The sequence below is a fragment of the Pyricularia grisea genome, chromosome VII, assembly GCF_004355905.1.
Source record: "Pyricularia grisea strain NI907 chromosome VII, whole genome shotgun sequence".
NCBI classification, from domain to species: Eukaryota; Fungi; Ascomycota; class Sordariomycetes; order Magnaporthales; family Pyriculariaceae; genus Pyricularia; species Pyricularia grisea.
This window is the reverse complement of record NC_044975.1, coordinates 2443654-2462164: the sequence shown is the minus strand read 5'-3', so window position 1 is coordinate 2462164 and position 18511 is coordinate 2443654. Positions and strand designations below refer to the sequence as shown.

The following is an 18511-nucleotide window of genomic DNA, read 5'->3' as shown; positions in this document are numbered from 1 at the left end:
ACCATCAAACCCAACTAAGAGGCAGAGGGCGGAAAAGACCGGCAACTGACGTGAAAGTGAGAGCAAACTGAGAGTCTGCCAGAAAGGATGCCGACCAAACTATTGGCCAATGCGTTAGCTGTTGACTCCCAGTAGGCCGTCACCTCCTTGGCTACTCCAGGTGCTAGACAGTCCTCTCTGCCCTGAAAGGGCAAGAATTCATGCCTTGTTTGTGTTTGAGGAGGTACTGCTTTGGGTCCTTGAGTGCTTCACCTAAGATATAACCCCCAGGTTGACCCGGTGTTCATGTTCTTCTGGCGTTTGCCTCAAGCCTGATAGAGCGTAGCAGCCATTAACCCTAACGACTACTAGTCACCAAAAAAACACTTAAAGAAGGTATAGAAAAAGATATCAAAGAGACAAGGCCACGTTCTCAGGTTAGGAAACACAATCAATCCCTCCAACAACCTCACTACAATTTGCAAAAGCGGCAAAACCCGTATATCAAAAAGCCGAAGATGCAAACGAGGCCATAAGTAACTGAAAAAACAAGACCAACTTGAGCGGATAATGGCCCGTCCAATCGCCAAGTGCAAACAAATAACTGGGTCGCCATTCCTGGGTCGCACCACGCAGCCGTCATGTTTGCTAAGCGGCATTACCCGTGCGAAAACAAATAAACGTTTATGTCTTCTTCTACAAAGTGCGTGTCCACCAAAGGAGATACCAAATGAGTGCTCGCAATAAGTAATAAACAGCCCATACTTATTTGAAAAAGCAAAGAGAAGTCACATGGAGTCAGGGGAGTTTCGCACCTCAGCGCTTTATCATTGAGACTGGACAACTTATACAGGCCTTGTCAGGGAACCCAAAACTTTGCTGCTTCATTTGTATCGTGCCGGAATCTTGTATGTGGTTTGAGACAAGTATTTTCAACCAAGTCGTAGCTATGGAGACTGTTAACACCAGCTAGCCATTCCCCTAATCCTTCTTCAGCTCGTTCAGCATCTTCAGGATCTGCGACTCGTTCCCTCCAATCGCAGCCCTTCCATTGTTCCAGTCCACAACCTGTTATCCCAATATCATCAGTAAAAATCCATTCATCCAACACTCGTAAACAAGATAATCAGACAAAACGACCAAAGAGGGAGAGAAAACAACGCACCACAGGCCTCTGGAAGCTCTCCTTGTCAGACTTGTACTTCTTGAGCGCCTCCGTGACGGAGTTGGCGCCCTTGACGAGCTCTGGGATGGCGGGCTGGCCAATGTACTCGAGGATGGTCTGCAGCTGTCCCTCGGTGGGCAGGTCCTCGGTCACGTTGAGCTCAAACTCGGGGCGCGAGCGCTGCGTCTCGTTGTGCGCGGTGTGGTCGCCGGCCTGATCCTCGGTCGCCGTCTCGCTGGCGCTGGCTGCTGTCTGCTTGAGCAGCGTCAAGACCCTCATCGAGGTCGGGCTGCTGGCCTTGTGGAAGAGCGTCACCGTGTCGCGGGGTTTCTGGCGACGTGAATGATTGGACGCGATTAGCGATTGAGCATTGAATTGGGGGGTTCCGGTCACCTAAGCAAGGGCGAATTGAGGCTTACGAATGAGCGGAACATCTTGAATGTGGTCTATGCGAGTCGTTGTTGGTTTTTGTTGTCGAAAGATACCATCGAGGTTGTTGACGATTGAGTGTTGTTGCAGCTTGTACCTGACGGTTGCTTTTTGGCTGGCGCGATGATGTCGTTATTACCTTTTCTGGCCGCTACCGAGCTCCCGAGCTCCATAGCTCCGACCGGAGCTCAGCTCTGGAGCTTGGACACAGTGGGGGGTGCCTGGAATACGGACGGGCCAGCGGACAAGAGCACCAAGTGTCTTTGACAAGGATGCACCAATTTAGCACGGGTTCAAATTGAGTGCGCGTTGAATGCCGGTACCTACCGGCGCAAGTACGAAAAACATGACGATATCATCAGGGTTTGCACAAACGCCGAATAGGGACAATGCGCGATCATTGACAACAAATTTTACATTATATCTGTATCATTTTACGAGTGACTATGAGCTATCAACCGGGCGCTTATTTATTAATCTAGCCAAAGGTGTGCCGACTTGATCCGAGACAAACCAGCAGTGATGTCTATCAGCAAACCTCGCAAACTTCCGAAACTTCCAGGCTGCTGATTTCAGCTTCCTGGCATATCCTCTGTTCCCAAAGGCAGCAAGTCTACCGACAATAACCTCATCGACAACCTGACATCTGTGACCGCAAATGTTAGCAGTCAAATCACCAGCTTAGAAATGCAAGCAGCAGAGTGTGATAGCCAAGCAAGAGTCAGAATATGTAAGAAATTGAATATCAGTTATCCACCGGATATAGCCCTCCGGCGAAAGAGGGCCACCCGAATGGAATCAATCGCAAATTTTTCTCATCATACAAGGCGGTACGCTAAAAACGTGGTGAAAATTAAGAAGAAAATAACTTACAGATGAAGACATAGGCACCGACAAGCTCATGCAGTAATAGCACTACGCTTGCCGGTGAAGTTTTGTTGATTCCAACATGGCGGCTTTGGGGAATGGATGCGAAAGGGAGGAAGAAATTTTTGAGGCGTGGATCGAGTAAATTTGAAGGCTCTAAATTGATCACGTGATATAGAAAGATTGATCTATGCTCCGCTTCTACTTTACGTAACACTATCCTCGTACCTGTCTCCATATACCGTATTCAGCTTACGCTTCACAACCTACTACGTGCTACGGACAGACCATGCTCTTCAATGAGCTTCTCGGCCGCAATCATGCCAATCTGGTATGCCGTCGATTGCGTGTGTGCACTAAATTCGGCCAACGTCAGTATTTACCAGATGTGAGGACAATCATGAAACATTGAGGGAAAAAACATTTCGAGGCTTTGAAGAGAGAGAGAGAGAGAGAAAAAAAAAAAAAAAAAAAACTCACCTCGGCAGGATCGGCATGATGCTCATATCAGCGACCCGCAACCCCTCAACGCCATGCACACGGAAACCGGTATCAACACAGCCCGGATCACCTCCTTCGGCCTCACCATCCGCCTTGGTGGCCATCATGACGGTCCCACACATGTGCCAAGTGCTGGACGTGGTGTCCCGCCAAAAGGCCAAGATGTCCTCGTCCGAGTCGCTGGCGGGCACAAACACGGCCTCGACGTTGTCCCTCTGGAACGCCTCGCTTTCTGCCACCTTGAGCAGCTCCCGGGTGGCCTCGACCGCCGCGCGCCTGTCGTACGGCGCCCGCAAAAAGTCGGGCGCGAACCTGAGCGGCACGGCCGGGTCCGCGCTCTGTAAGGTAAAGGCGCCACGACCCTGGCTGTTGAGCAGTATCATCAGCGCCACCGCCAGTGCCGGCAGCTTCTTGGTCGTCTCGTGGTACATGGGCGCCGTCACGTTCCAGACGATCTCATACGTTGGGATAGTCGGCTTCTGCATCCGTTGTTTCTCCTTTTCCGGCAGTTGCTGGAACTCGGCGCTCTTGAGCGTCGACTCACTCTTGAAGAAGCCAGTGCTCAGCTGCGTGCCCAGTGTCACGTATTCGCCGGTGCGGTATAGTTCCCAGTCGCGCTTGGCCTTCTCGATCCGCTTGGGATCAGAGAAGAAGTCGGGCCTGAGTGAGGTGTGGTCTTTGCGTTTCCATACAAAGACGGCATGGTAGTGGTCGGCATAATTCGCACCGACACCTGGTAGGTTTTGCAAGACCGGAATTTCAAACTTGGTGAGCTGATCCTCGGGTCCGATGCCGCTGTGCATGAGTATTTTGGGTGATTCCAGCGATCCAGCGGAGATGATGACTTCTTTCGATACGTTCAGTTGCCGACCGTCGATGAGCTGGACTCCAATGGCCTTCTTTTCTTCGTTGAAAAGCACCCGGTGCACCGGAGCCTCTGTCATGATAGTCAGATTTGAGGGTCTTGGGAAGAGGACATCTGCTGCGGTGACCCGCACGCCCCTATATTCGGTTGATGGAGTGATGGAAAGGCCCAACATGCTTCCGTCTGAGAGGTCCTTGTTCAGCTCGTACCCGTTCTCCTTCCATATATCTATCATTTCAGTCACCTCGGGGTCCCATTTCTCGGGAAACGAAATATTTATCGGACCATCCGTTCCATAAGATGTGTTTTGGGCCGGTTGGATATAATTCTCGGCTCCCTTGGGCATCTCTTCCAGATCGCCATGAAACGCCTCGATGCTTTTGAAGCGTTCAACCGCCCTCTCCCACTCCCAGCTGCTGTCTCCGGTCAGGCGCGCCACCTCGTCCATGTCGTCTCTGGGCCCTCGCGTCCAGCAGCTAAAGTTGACGGCAGTACTTCCGCCGAGACCCTTGCCTCGGTCGAGCGGGATGCCACGGTCACCTAGGCTCTCTGTAGGTGCGCTCTCGTAGCCCCAGGTCTGCGACTCATCGTAGCGCTGAAGAAAGCGATTGGATGACATGCGTCTGGTCATATCGGTCCCATCCTCGGCCCCTGCCTCAACAAGGAGCACGGAGGGCTGGGCGTTGCTGTCTGCCAGGCGAGCAGCAATGGTACATCCGGCCGGGCCGGCGCCGACGACTATGAAGTCGTAGGATTTGTTGGTCTCTGCCATCTTGGCGGATTTTGTTTTTGTTTCGTTTGTCAGCTATCCGCTGTTGCAGCACGACTTGACCGGCGATTACTAGCATGCTCTATGAGCTCAAAAATGGGACAGTCACGAGCTTTATTATCACTGCTGGTAGAGTAGTACATATTTGCATACAGTATAGATCTGCTTGTATTTGTCCCTCGGCAAGAACATGACAAACCCCTCACCAGCTCGCTAAGACTTGAGCAACAACCAGCTCACTCATCAACCACACCCTCCTTTCATCGCGCGGAGAAACCGAGTGGTTGCAATGATTGACAGGGGCGGATCAAGAATTCCAAATGCCAGGTCGGGCGGACGTATCGCGTTCAAAAATACGGGAAAATACAATACCGGTACACACTCAGCTCCCCTGAGGGTCGCAGCCAATGATATTTCTAGGTCTCGTGCAGACGACTCCTAATCCAAGCGTTCAAGTTCATCTTGGCGCGGGGAAAGACTATGTACGGTAATGAAAATGGCGGATCGGGCCTTTGACTAAGACCCCCCAGAAAAGAAAGCCGACCTCGGCAAGCATAACGTGACATTGACTTGGGGTATCTGGGGGGGTTCGTAAAGAAAAGAGGGGACAAAATCGTATCAAAAACTTCAATATTAAGAAAGTTTATAAGTGTCAGACAGATAGATGCTACATTTACATGCCATTGGCTGCCAAACGATGAAACCTAATCAGTTAGCGGATAAAGCACCACTAAAACTTAAACCTACACTGCGAATTGCTGATTAAGGCCCACGCATATACACGACCGCAGCAATCGGGCTTTGTCCCCCGACGGGTGAACCACTTTTTGCCGAATCTCGGGTCGGTGGGCGACCTTGACCGGCGGAGAAGACCTTGCCGCTAGGGGTAAGGCTGGGGCCGGACCGACAAATTGAACGAGAGCCTGCCCGACATTTTGAGAAGCAGTCCCCCTTCCCCGACGGAGTGCCTCTTCAGAATCTCGATGGGCGCTTTCAAGCGTCCATGTTTCTTTTTTTTATATTTGGCTCACACGATGTAAGCACGGTGTCTTCTCAGCTGGTCGAAAAGACAGTAAGGCTGAGCGCCTCTGACCAGCATGTCAGAGGCGGGGCGACGGCGACGACGTTCTGGGCCTTGTCCTGTCCAGGAAAGTGGGAGCCCGGCTGAGGCCACGCCATTGCCACGCCATGGCCTGTTGTTTTCTCAATGGGAGGCGATGAACTATCAACACTCAAATCCAGAACCTGGGCCTGGTGAGAAAGGGAACCAAATAAAAACCGACCCACCTGGCGCGAGGGAAGCTATAGCTTCAGGTTATCCTTGGTCGAGTCTTCAGCTTTGAGTTTCTACAGGACAGGATAGTAAATATACTCGCGCTTTAGGGGTTTCAATTAATTGGCTGAAGCCGTAAACGGTAGAGATTGGCGATGCCTGAACAATACCTCTCAGCTCCTTAGTCCGCCGTTGAAATATTGGGCAAAGACCCAAGTTATTCCGTCAACCTTAATGAGGTGGCTCCCTCCTTGTCGTCTTCAGCTGCTCCCCTACGATGTCATTCATACCTGCACTCAGCACACCCAACGGTTCCCCGCCAAATGCGGTCCTCCGCAAAAGAGTGGCAAAGAGCTAGTATCGCCGCAATAAAGAAATATGGCGTGATATCGTCGCCCCCAACCACCACCAGTACGCAATGAAAGTGAGTCGCTACGCCACGGTGACTATTCAGCAAATTTGCCAGTGGGTGGGCATCGAACAGAAAATGGCGACGCGTCAGTCCCTGAAAATAGCCCTGACAAGGGCTTGCTTGCTTTTGTTTTGGAGCTACTAACAAAAGCCCGTTCGGATCAGCCCATCTCCAGTGCTGGCTTTTCAGCCATGCCGCTAGAGCTCTGGAGAGCTGCCAGGCGATGCGCCCGTCAGCAATATCCCCAATGGCTTTTTTTTTTTTTTTTTTTTTTTTTTTTAATATCATCACTGATAACCGTGAAGACGGAGGCAAAATATTGAGCCGCCTTTCCGAAACGGTACTGGACAAAAAATGGAGCTCGCGACTGGGAGGCATGGCTCGATCCCGTTTTGTCTAAGAGGTCTGTGGTGCAGAACCATGAGTCGGACCGGAGATTCATCAATCAGTTCTAGAGCAACTAAACGAAGCCCGTTTCTTGGCGCTTCGGTCAGATGCGTATGTCTCCAGACAAGCTTGCCAGCATCTGCTGTCGTCAAGGCTTAGTACAGGCAGCTTGGTCGATAGTGGTTCGCTAGGTTCGCTTCTTTGGCGATGGCTTTGAGACTGACATGTCAATGACGGGCGCAAGACGATAGCTATAATCAATAGTATCAGTGGGACACGCTATAGGAACGGTCCGGTCTGGGCTTAGGCAAATCGGTAAATGTGATATGTGGAGACATCTAAACTTATTTATGCCGAGAACTTTGAGAACAGGTCATTCATCAAAGATAGCCCTTGAGACTTGGTCAAAAGTGTAGTCACTAGCATGACTGATAATACCATGAAGACAATTTTACAGTCCAGATATCTCTCACCCTAACCAGAGCCAAGGCCCGTCGCACCCAAGTTTTGAGTCTTTGAAGTGTTTGTGCGTCCTTGCGGCACCCTTGGAGATACCTAGAGCTCTGATGCCTCTGACGCGTACGTAACACTGGACGCTTGACCTGATATGTAAACGGGTCGTCGGCTGGCCCCAGTCAGTACCGGCAAGTGTGTGGATGCCCAACGGGTGCCAAAGAGAGCATCAATACAACCGTCTTGCGTATGGGGCAACACCAAATTTAGATTTTCTTTTAATTATTTTTCTGCTTTCTTGGTCAGAGTGATCGCCGACTTGTAAGCACATATGTGACACCTCACTTTTTCTGGGCTAGCAAATCAATCCTGATAATCCCCCCCTTCCTTACGCATTGATCTTGTTGATCACAGCATCACAAAATGTACCCGAGATGAGTACATTGAACCATTGTCAAAAAGTTCACCAGGATTAACAGCTTTATTCAAGTCCATTTCTTCATTTCCTGAGGCTTGCACGTCGTCGAACACTTGGGCCAAGGCGTTTTTTTCTTTACCGGCAAGCGCTGGTTTTATGCCGGACCTAGAAACTAGACTAGGTACCGAGTTTAGAGCCTCAACATGGTCGCACAAGGAACGGTCCGGAGCTAACTAATCAACCAGCGTTAGGTTCCTAGGTAGTCGAACCCCTGGTTTCCTTCTGATGTAGGGTCTTTTTTTTTTCTTCAACCGTGGCGCAGAGCATCAGGACAAAGTTTTTTTTGTGCCCCCGGTAGGTACAGGAAACTAAAATTCCTCGTTTATCTGTAGCGAGATGTGATCGCTTGGGCTCCAAAATGGCTCTCGAAACAGATCCACACGTGATGCAGGACCGCCCAGGCACGGCATGGTGATACACGACATGATGATGATATATTGGCGCTTCGGGCGTAGTAGAATCTGTTTTTTTTTTTTTTTGTGTTTTTTTTTATAGCGATCTTCATCAGCCTGAACGTAGAGAACCTAGGGATGTTAGACGAGGCCGATCATGCTTGAAAGTATGCAGTGGTGTGTGGCCTTTGACAAATGTAATTGTTGAAATACAAAGCCTCGCAATTTTTTACTTTTAAAATTTTGTTTTATGTTTTGCCAAGCCTCAAGTTGGTCGCGCCACAAGCATTTGTCGTGTGCGTCGCTTCGTACGAAGGACAAAAGGCCCTGGAGGACTTAGAGCGGTTAGCTGTTGCCGTGTGATCAGGCGGGTCAGGTATGGATCTTTACAGTTGAGCAACACCTACACCGGTGTGCTTCATCTCACAGTCACAATACCTCGCACACAAGCGAGTGGAGTTGACCGGTGAAGGGGAAAAGAATGGGGACATCGACAGGGCTGGAAGCGATTTGGGGAACGGAGTGGGGCGATGAATGCGTGTAATTAATCGCTGTCCTTTTTTTTTTTTTTTTTTTTTTTTTTTTTTTTTTTTGCTATGCAAGAATCCCCGAAGAAATCATATCGGTACCAAACATGGTCCAAAAAAGGAACCGACGGGGAGTACCAAAAGTGTTTGAACCTCGAACAATAATTATACGAATATCATCGTGTATGTTTACCGTATGCGTACGGAGTAGGTAAACCATGGCTTGCATGGCACCCATACGACACCACTACGCAACGCACTTTGGTGCAGCAAGGTCACTGTTGTCCGATGAAATTGTAAAGATTAATGCAAATGAGGAATTGCTTAATTGCCAACCTAATTGCCTACTCCGTACGGAGTATCTGAAATGTCCGATACAGGAGTTTTTTTTTACGTGTTAGTCTTCTGTCGGTCAATTACTTCGGCTAAAATAAATCGAGAAGAAACATGTCAGCCAGCCAAGGTCAAGTCGATTTGCCAGCCCTCCTAGGCGCTGTTTGTTCTTGGACAGAATTGAAGCCACGATTGGTTATTAGTTGGACCTCGGTTTATTTGACCCGTCTACCATGTCAGATGCTTAAAAAAGAAGATGCCGTGCGGAGCCTGGAAAAATCGTCCAAGGGTTTTCCGGTGAAGAACCACGATAGACAAGGTGAAGCAAGGCGAGACAGGACAAGACGAGTGGACTTGGGTTGGGTTTCTTGCTTCTATACATGGCACTACTACGGAGTACCACACGAGGTGTTGTTAGCCAGAATTTCGCGGGGCCTCGAGTGGTCTGACCGCTGTTTCTTTTGAATAACTGGGTAGGACGAGGGGTCTGTTTGCATCGGCAAAAAGAATAAAAATTACTAAGATTTAAAAAGTAAGGTATGCTATGGATGGCAAGACGGAATGATGCGTCGAAGCATCCTTTTTCATTTGATATGGATGGACGGACGGGAGGGAGGTTACACAACGTTCCATCCCGCTTTTCAGGTCTAACATGAGTGCCTGCCTACCTAGCTACCTACCTACCTACCTGGTAATTAGTGAAAATGAAAAAGAGGAAAGAAGGTTACTTTGATATTCTTTTTGCTTCCGTATGCTTGATTAAACTGCAGGCGGTGGTAGAGAGAGAGAAAAAAAACCCCCAAACTAAACTTGAAAACCGTTGCGATGTTGGTACGTACGGGGTGTTACCTAATAAGGTATTCACGGCTAATGGCTGGCTTAATGGACTGCCGTTGGCATGGGCAGGGTCTGGTTATGCCGCGTCGCATCGCATCGACAGTAAAAAGTTGACCACCACCAAACTTGTCCGATCAAACACCCACCAAGGAGAAGGGGGATTGTATAGACCCACCGATCCGCAGAAGTGGAGGCTTAAGCCCAGTTTGCCTGCTCATATCCATGTTTGCTGCGCAAGCTGGAATGGACAATCTGGTAAAGCAATGGAGGGAGATTGTTTTGACAGATAACAAACCACGCCGTGCTCCCTAACATCTTTATGACTTGTCGCGTTGCTATTTGACGAGCAAACAACTGATAACCATTGAAAAAGCAGCTCATCAAACGCGGTGCGCGAGTTCAAGTCAGACAGACAAAAAAAAATCTGAGCTGGAAAAGGAACCCAAGAACGAACTGAGCAATCACGCACTAGCGGGGCACACTGCATGAAATTCCCCGGTTGCAGCTCAACTCCACGCCACTTTTTTTCTGCTCGCATTCTCTTTCTTGCTCCTCCTCTTTCGAACCCTTGCTCTCTCGATTCACACCTTGGTGCCTGTCCCCCTTGTCACATTATGTCGCAAGGCTCGCCTGCAAAGTATGACTACCAAGGCCTATACAGTAACAATGGACCCCCAATGATCTCCGCCGCGACCAATAGGCGGTTCTACCTGCGCTCTGGACCTGGTTTTTGCAGTTTATGGCACCGATCTGGCGCGGTAAAAGCTCCGAGAATGATACTTTACCACGAGACAAACCCATCAAATTCAACCTTTTGATGACCAAAACCATTCATTCATTGCCAAAAAAGATTTCTTTTTATATTTGTATTTTTTTTTATTTTTGGCTTCTCATCCTAGGGCCACAGATCGCGATGCTTGCCACAGCATGAAAGTGAATGACGAACACTGTCCTCCACGGGCTTGATTTTGTCTTACGCCTCTGCATGTCCTTTTTGTCCGGTTGGCCAGTTGCCATCTGGGGCTGGCTTTTGGGCCTTGCCTTGTGTTTGGACGAACCAGCAAGCCTCCAAACTTTGCTGTTTGGTTTTTCGTCCCTTCTTATCTCCGCTTTTTCTCCATTGCTATATTTGCTTTTCTTATTTCTCCTTCTTAATTGTTTTTTTTTTTGTCCCAAATTTTATTTTTTTGCTCCGCTCCTTTGGCCAAACATGGCAAGCATGGCACAGAATATGACAGGTCCCGTCCAAAACTGATCTGTCGGCAGGTGTTCCAGGTCGCAAAACGCTAGCTAGCTCCAACTCAAGTCCGGGGCTGACAAGGAGTTGCGAGATAGGGGACGGCCCTTGCTTGATTCTCTGCCTCCTAAATGGACATGGGAGGAGTACGCAAAACGGATGACACAAAAAACTGCCACCCCCAAAAATGTAGCTTTCCGACAATTAAAGTTGAATTTATTCCAACGACGCTATTTCCGCCCTTATTCTTCACATCTCAATAGGACGGAATCCTGTCACACACTCTGGCGAGTCGAGCTAGTCAAGCTTGTCCAGTCGCGCGGCTGTACTCCGTACACACACACACACACACACACACACACACGCCTTGTCTTGTGAAGTCCCCCCCTTGACTATCTTCTGCCGCTGCAGAGTTCCGTCCCGGCTCGAGCTTCCTTTCGTCCACTCGACAATTTTTTACTACTCGTCCTTCTTGTTTAATATCTTCACCGCTGTCTTTTTTTCGTCTCTTGCCGTTTGCCGCAATCAAGCGTGCCAGCATATCCGCCCGTTCCCGTTGCCACTTCAGAACCTTCGTTTCCTCAAGCTGCTAAACAAGGCCGTTTGTTGTCTTGCTCCCTCGACTTGATTTGTTTTCAGCCAGCCATCCAGTCCTTGATCGTCATTGCTATGGAGCAAAAGTAACAAGCACTGCTGTCCACTACCGGCTACGAATATTTAAACCACGACATCTCCTCCGATCCAAGACATCTATTTTTTCCTTGAAGGCACTAGCAAGAACCCTTAACCTTCTCAGCTCAAAACCTCCAGACCTTCAACACACAAGCAATCGTTGCCAGAAGTAACTTCAACAGTTCCCTTAGCTTTCGACGCATCAAACCCTTATCCCCTTCTTTCTTCCTCACTCTCCTACGTACAAACCGAACCCACAGCCAAAATGGTCTGCCAGGCACGCCACACAAAGTACTCGGAGCCGGTTGCGCCACCATTTGCCATGCCACCCACACAGTTCGATGTGCGCGACCTCGAGCCTAGCCGGCCCAGCATGCCATCATCTTCAGATACGGGGATCCGCCAAAAGGCAGGAGTAAGTGGAATTCTTTTTTTACCTTTCCCCGAACCAATCAGTGGATACAGCATGCCATCCTACAAGGGCACATTGAAAAAAGAAGGTGCTGACGATTGCGCGCAAACAAATAGATCCCGGGCGTGCGCTGTCCCACTTGCGCCGCCAGTGGCTCAGAGGTCTGGGTCATTCAGGGTCGCGCTTGTGGCACCTGTGGTACTCCTTGCTTCTGAGCCACAGCTCGTTCTATCTATCACTCTCTCTCTCTCTCTCTCCCCTAAACTAGTCTTCTTCCTTGGAAGCGGGGTTTTGAGGAGGAAGGAGACTAGATACACGCCACTTTCTTTGTTTCTGCTATCGTCTTTATTTGGACTTTTATTTTCTGACTTTGCTTGCGCATCTCTGGGACATTTGGAGTAAGGACTGGATTGGGTTGGATCTAACCAGGCGCATTTTTACATTGGGACTCAGGACAACAAAAAATCTTGGTTTCTTTCTTTCCTGAAAGCTGTATTAATATTAGGGTCTACCATGGGCTTCCATTCTTGTCTCATGGGTTTTTTTTTCAACGGACAATTTACTGCACCCAGCTCTTTTGCTATCATACTGCTTCTTTGGTCATGACATCAGCTTGTTATGTTCAGAGATCATTCGATAATCATCACACAATCATCAGACTCCTTGTCACCGCCCCTGAGATACCTATGCAGTGTCTCATATGTGTGTGGAAGTGGCAAACTGGAGATAAGAGTCCCATCAGAAGCTTTTGAAGAAAGAAATAAACAATATATTTATGACATGTTCGCACGAGAGACAGATCTGTGCACTTCGGCTCGCCTCGTCCGGCACAGCGGTCATGAAAATGTCTCGCGTGGAACGCATCCGGTCGGAAAGACGGCAACAAATCTTTTTTTTTTCTCGAGTGTTTCCCTCAGCTTGGGCAGTCTCTTGTTTTCCTTCATACTTTTTTTCTATTGGTCCAAAAAAAATCAGTAAATAACCGCTTAACGGCCCGCCCTGACACATGTCTCGACCAGCCTTATATATTTTCAGTGTCACCCGGGGATAGTTGCAGACCGGGAAGAAGGGTCTGGAATTGGCTTCCACGGAGCAAAGGTAAGGTAGTTTTTTTCAAATTTTGTTGGCCATGCTGTCAGTCAACGGAAGCTCTCGTTGTCAGAGACGGGCCAGGCGGGTGGGTTTCGGGTCGGGTAGGCAGGCGTGGCGGCCCAAGCTACGCGCGCAATGCTGCCGGTTGTGGTGACACAGGGCGGCTGATAGTTGTTGCACAACAGGCGAGTTTGGGATTGGTGGTCCAGGGAATCAAAGAGACAGAAAGAAAGAGAAAACCCCTGGTGTTGTACAAGTGGCAAATGATCTTTTTTTTTTTATTAAAGGGCGGTTAGCTATGGACGAGCACCAACATTAAGTGGAAGTCGTTTCTTCCTCTTCATCACGCTGCGGGGAAACCACAAGGGGGTGAAAAGCACAAGCTTTCTTCCCTTTGAGTGAGACAGGATCCGCGGATTAGCGAGGGATTTGCTTCGCATGAGGGTTCGCTCATGTGACACCATGTTAATTATTCTGCTGGTACCTGCAAGCAAGGTTTTCGCCAAGGCTGATGTTGTCATTTTTTTCTGCTGTTGCAGATGAATATGTATGGCCCCTGGTCAACCTGCTACAGATTTCAGAGTTTCCCAATTTCGAGTTTGAGATATAGATAAGACTCTGAAACTACAGAGATGGCACCCTCCAGCTATCTTGCGATGCCTAGGTTGACAATACGCTAGAATACGCCGCCACATAGGTTAGGGCAATTTTCCTCAATTCATAATCTAGGATTTGAAATCAATGCATTATTCGTTGACAACCTCTATTATTCTTTCCGGGGGATATGATGATGAGAATAATCAGAATTTGGAGTCGTAAGACAGCGTTGAGGAGGATGAGTTCTACCAAAACATCACCGATAGATCCGGCGGCAGCGGAGGCTTACCGTACCGGTAGACTACCCCACAAGGCACTCAACGGCAGCAAACCCCACTAATAACCCTACCCCTCAACGGCAGCTCCGCCGATCTCGAAAACTTTCATCTAAGCTTGCACCTGCGCTTCGAACCGCGTCACTGTCATTGACATATCGCTTTGATCACTGCGGCTCAACATCCCTAACTTGACACACAGTATACAATTTTTGTAGTCGGGAAACAAAAGTTCAACGTAATTTCTTTCAATTGCCCTGCCGGGGCAGCCCAATTAGCACACAATGGCTTCAGCCTCAACGACTTCAAGCACACCGACGACCTTCCCCCGCTCAACCTTCGCAAAGCTCTCCCCGCACCCCTTCCTGCTCGCCAACCTCGCCCCGACCGACAACTCTCACCCGCCGGCCCGCACAAACGGCCGCGCCCAGACCGAGAGCCGCGCCGTCAACGTCAACACGGGCTCTCTGTCGCACGCACAGGGCAGCGCCGTCGTCCGCTGCGGCGACACCACCGTCATCTGCGGCGTCAGGGCCGAGATCCTGCCCGTGGCTTCCATACCCAACTACCGCGCCATTGATGATGACGCGGCAACGCCGGCGGCCGGCATCGAGAGGGGTCGGAGGGAGCTCAGGGACTACGACCTGCTGGTCCCAAACATAGAGCTCGCCACAGGCTGCGCGCCCCAGTTCCTGCCGGGCGTGCCGCCCACCACCCTCGCGCAGACGCTGAGCAGTCGCGTCTACTCGCTGCTGCACGCCTCGGACCTGCTGTCTGTTGACGATCTGCGGATTGTGCACACCCCTGTGGCGAGGAGCAGACACGACGATGGTGACGAGGCGATGGACGACGACGACGACGACGACGGGAAGAAGCCAGAGACCAAGGCCTTTTGGACGCTCTTCATCGATGTGTTGTTCATCTCGTTTGACGGTAACCCGTTCGACGTCGCCTGGACGGCCGTCCTCGCCGCCCTGCGGGACACGAAGCTTCCAGCCGCCAAGTGGGACGAGGACAGGGAGATGGTCTTGTGCTCACGGCAGGCGCCGGCCAAGCCGCTCAGCGTGCGCGGGTTTCCGGTCGCTTGCACGGCGGCCGTAGTGCGGCGGCGGCGCGACGACCCGGACGTGGCCGGCGATCAGTACTGGGTGCTGGTGGACCCGGACCGGTCGGAGGAGGAGCTATGCGATGAGTTCGTGTCGGTCGTCGTCGACGGCGAGGGCGGGGACGGTGTCAAGATCCTCAGTCTGCTCAAGCTCGGAGGCACCGCTGCCGGGATGGAGTTTATCAACCGGCTGGTTACAGTGGCGGAGGCGAGGTGGAAGGAGATCAGGGGAGCTATGAGGTAAAACAAGAAAGAGCCCTGCTGGAACAAAAGCATGTAAACAAGATATGTGTCGATGATACCCTCGGATTACTGGAGCAAGACAAAACATTCACTATTGGAACTCAGTTCGTCATGAGTAGAGCATATGCATCACGGTCACTTTGCTTGGTCAATAGTCATGATCATCACAGCGAGAGCTAAGTGCCTGGATCGAACGGGACATGACTTCACCGCCAAACTGTCGACTGTTGATCAACTCGTGACTATCAATGGTGATACCGAGAAGAAAAACAGAGTTCAAGACTATGCATCCCACGCAACTAAAAGATCAACGAGCTACTAGCTAACAGGCTCCTGCAGGATTTTCTTGCGGGGGGTGTATGTTTTCTTCAAAACACCAAGAGAGGCACGCACTGCCATGCAATCGTCGATGATTAGGCATGCGCCCTCCCCGGTCCAACTCTTCAGGAATGATCTGCAAGGGCGGGGGGTTTTGCGCTAGAGTCTCGTCTCCTTTTGACTCGTTCGCATTCGTTTATTTGCAATTTATAATCAACCCACGCCCCCCTCCCCCTACCTTCATAGTATGGGCTCCCACGGACATAGCCCTCAAGACCCTGTCGGCGCTTTGGGGATGGTGGCCGCCGGGGCTTCTCTTCGGAAATTCCGACAGGGTAGCCTTTCATCTCCATCTCCACAACCGCAAGGACATGAGATACGGTTGGTTGCATCGGAAATATCGAGGGTGAGGAAAAGGGTTATTAGGCTTACTTTCCTCTTCATGGTTCTGGACCCTTCCACGCTTTCTGGATCCTTCCGCTTTTGCTATTGGGACCATAAAGAAATCCTCTGCTGCGGTCAAGAGACGCCGTCACTAAAAGAGGTGCGAAGGTGATTAGGTGGCACGAGGTTTTTCTAGGCCTGCAAGGGACCTTTTGTTTTGGGCGTCTACGTAGGGTTTTTTTTTTCTTTGTTGGTAGTATATCTACAGTGAGCGGTATGCAATAACCCCGGTCGAAACAAAGATACCCGGCAGACTCGGTGAGACCTCCGCCTATAAGCTTTCGTAGCTCCAGGGCGTGTATGGGTATCGGCAGAGATACTGCGGGCCTTTGACGATAGCGCTCGAAAGTCCTGGCTTCTGCGATGGAGGGTAGAGTTCGGGTCTTTGCTGCATATAGTTAGTCCCAACAGCGCCTGCATGCCGGATGCATTATTCTATGCCGGAATGGGGTAGAATAGAATATCGACATTGGTATAGAAAGACTACTCCTGCAGAGGAGGTGAGTCTTCAAGTCAACCTTGGATGTCTGTGTGTCTGTGTTTTCTGTGTATATGACTGGCAGATATTACGTCTCGTATTCTCAACAACATGTCGAAACCTCTTTTGGGTCTATGCCAAGTGGCACATATCGTGGCATACTTTTTCTCCACCCTGCAGGTATGCCCATCAAAGCATGAGTGCATAGATGCCTGGCTTGATCGAGTCCTACGAGCTTTTCGGTAGTTGAATTGACGGCATCATGTTGAATACAGTTTTTAGCTGCCCGGTCAACACATTATACTTGATAGCTCACCGCATAGCAGGCACTATCAGCCCCTTATCTGATTGAAATTCAACGCCTGCTTGTAAGCGGTGAGTGTTATCCTAAAGAATGACTTGCCAACACCCAAGAGTCTACCCCTGGTGATGCTTCTTTAGTTCGCCTTTTCTTCCCCCTTTATTTGTTTTTTTTTTCGCCTATTCCCTGATTGACGAATCTTGGCTCGCAGGGAGTGAGTTTGAAAGCCGGCAGGCAACTTGCGAAGAAAATGAATCATGATATATTGGAGTAAAGCGAGATGACTGATAACTAGATCTATGATGTTTTATTCATCCAAATCAACAGCTAAATTTTGAAATCGTTTGCCTCACAGTCTCCACGCAGAATGTTATGTTCATCTCTCTGTGGGCAGCACACCGAGTTTTTGCCCCCTTTTTCTCTTGGCAGGGTCGGTTCACATGTCATCCGCTCACGGCCCGAGCTGCCCCAAATATGTTTGTCAAGTGGGAACAAGAACACAAAAAAATAAAAAAATAAAACCAAGCTACAAAAAAAAAGCAGTTGGAAAGGTCTCGACTGCATGTTAAAATTGGTGTTTCAGGCGGGATTTGTTATAATAGTACACATCTATGGAGATTGGACGACCTGGATATCATGCACAGCGGGAAGCAAAGCAGCGGGAAATGGGTCCCTCCCAAGAGTACATATCTGCGTGACAGCAGCGGCTGCTTCGGATGTGTGCTAGACAGCCATCCGCCCCCTGGACAGCCTTATTTCGTATAGCGGCCAATCCTCTCGTAGGAATCAGATAAATAAAACAAGCCAGCCCAGAAGTATCACTACTAGGTTGTTGGGAAATTTGATGAGGATATTTCGGTCAGTACCAAAAGGGGGAAGACAGACATAGCTAGAATTAGAGATAGAGAGAGAAAAAAAAAATAGAACAAAAAAGAAACTGAGAAGCGTCACTCACTCCCCCAACAGCGTCATAAACGACGGGACTCCAGAAGCAGTTAGTCCAAATGTCGTTGTAAAAAGCGGACCAATTCCGTCCTCGCCGACCTTGTGGAGGAGGGTGTGTGATAACGAACGAATACATCAGGGGTAGCCACCACTTTGTCGAAGAAGCGTCGTCCTCTACCGTCTTCTTCGACCTCATCCCGAGCTCTAGCTTATCTAGCCTCCTCAGCTTGTTTCGGTAGACGGCGTCTTCTCATACGATTTTTTTTGAGAACCTGACGTGACTTCCAAAAGCCTAGTTCGCAATATCAATAGCACGGTTCAAGTTTTCTAGGCCATAATCCTGCTCTGTCCAGGGGGGAAGTAGCCTTTCCAATCAAATTTTGATACTTGCCTCCCGCTAGCCAATTGATATGTTTCGAATGAAGCCCTTTTTTTGCACGGGCATCATGAAGCGATTGGAATAGCTCAGAATAGCGGGTAGAAGTTGAGTTTAACCTGCAGAGGAAAAGTATATTATGATCTTCCACTGCGGAGGCTACAAGGACGCCGTCAATCCTACATATCAGTTCATCCATGTCATCTGCACGATCTCTCTCAGCTAATTGCAGGGCTTTTTTTTACGAGAGGCCCGCAGATATCCCACGAATAAAAGAGGTTCGTGCCATATCGATACAGATTTGATTGTTTTTTTTTTTTTTTTTTTTTTTTTTTTTTTTTTTCTTTTT

General features: G+C 49.5%; 4 protein-coding genes across 4 annotated transcripts; 2 read left to right on the top strand and 2 right to left on the bottom strand.

Annotated features, from left to right (window-relative positions):
* Positions 1-645: 645 nt before the first annotated feature.
* On the bottom strand, positions 646-1688 carry PgNI_10738 (uncharacterized protein). The gene is made up of 3 exons (XM_031130711.1): positions 1564-1688; positions 1145-1474; positions 646-1047 (listed from the first exon to the last, which is right to left on the bottom strand). The coding sequence occupies exons 1-3, from the start codon at positions 1576-1578 to the stop codon at positions 961-963; spliced, it is 432 nt and encodes a 143-aa protein (XP_030980028.1). The 5' UTR covers positions 1579-1688; the 3' UTR covers positions 646-960.
* Positions 1689-2571: 883 nt separating this feature from the next.
* On the bottom strand, positions 2572-4687 carry PgNI_10737 (uncharacterized protein). Its single transcript, XM_031130710.1, has 2 exons — positions 2921-4687; positions 2572-2796 (listed from the first exon to the last, which is right to left on the bottom strand). Exons 1-2 carry the CDS (start codon positions 4576-4578, stop codon positions 2700-2702), a joined length of 1755 nt encoding a protein of 584 aa, XP_030980023.1. The 5' UTR covers positions 4579-4687; the 3' UTR covers positions 2572-2699.
* Positions 4688-11228: 6541 nt separating this feature from the next.
* PgNI_10736 (uncharacterized protein) lies at positions 11229-12714 on the top strand. The gene is made up of 2 exons (XM_031130709.1): positions 11229-11991; positions 12105-12714. The coding sequence occupies exons 1-2, from the start codon at positions 11842-11844 to the stop codon at positions 12201-12203; spliced, it is 249 nt and encodes an 82-aa protein (XP_030979897.1). The 5' UTR covers positions 11229-11841; the 3' UTR covers positions 12204-12714.
* Positions 12715-14236: 1522 nt separating this feature from the next.
* PgNI_10735 (uncharacterized protein) lies at positions 14237-15301 on the top strand (the record flags this gene model as incomplete). Its single annotated transcript, XM_031130708.1, has 1 exon — positions 14237-15301. One exon carries the CDS (start codon positions 14237-14239, stop codon positions 15299-15301), a length of 1065 nt encoding a protein of 354 aa, XP_030980022.1.
* Positions 15302-18511: the final 3210 nt, after the last annotated feature.

Excerpts from the sequence above, each read along its gene's own strand:
- PgNI_10737 (XM_031130710.1), bottom strand. The coding sequence starts at position 4,578 with ATGGCAGAGACCAACAAATCCTACGACTTCATAGTCGTCGGCGCCGGC. Across the intron at positions 2,797-2,920 it reads ATCATGCCGATCCTGCCGAG|TGCACACACGCAATCGACGG; the intron begins GTGAGTTTTTTT and ends GGCCGAATTTAG.
- PgNI_10738 (XM_031130711.1), bottom strand. Across the intron at positions 1,048-1,144 it reads AGAGCTTCCAGAGGCCTGTG|GTTGTGGACTGGAACAATGG; the intron begins GTGCGTTGTTTT and ends TTGGGATAACAG.
- PgNI_10736 (XM_031130709.1), top strand. The coding sequence starts at position 11,842 with ATGGTCTGCCAGGCACGCCACACAAAGTACTCGGAGCCGGTTGCGCCA. Across the intron at positions 11,992-12,104 it reads GGATCCGCCAAAAGGCAGGA|ATCCCGGGCGTGCGCTGTCC; the intron begins GTAAGTGGAATT and ends GCAAACAAATAG.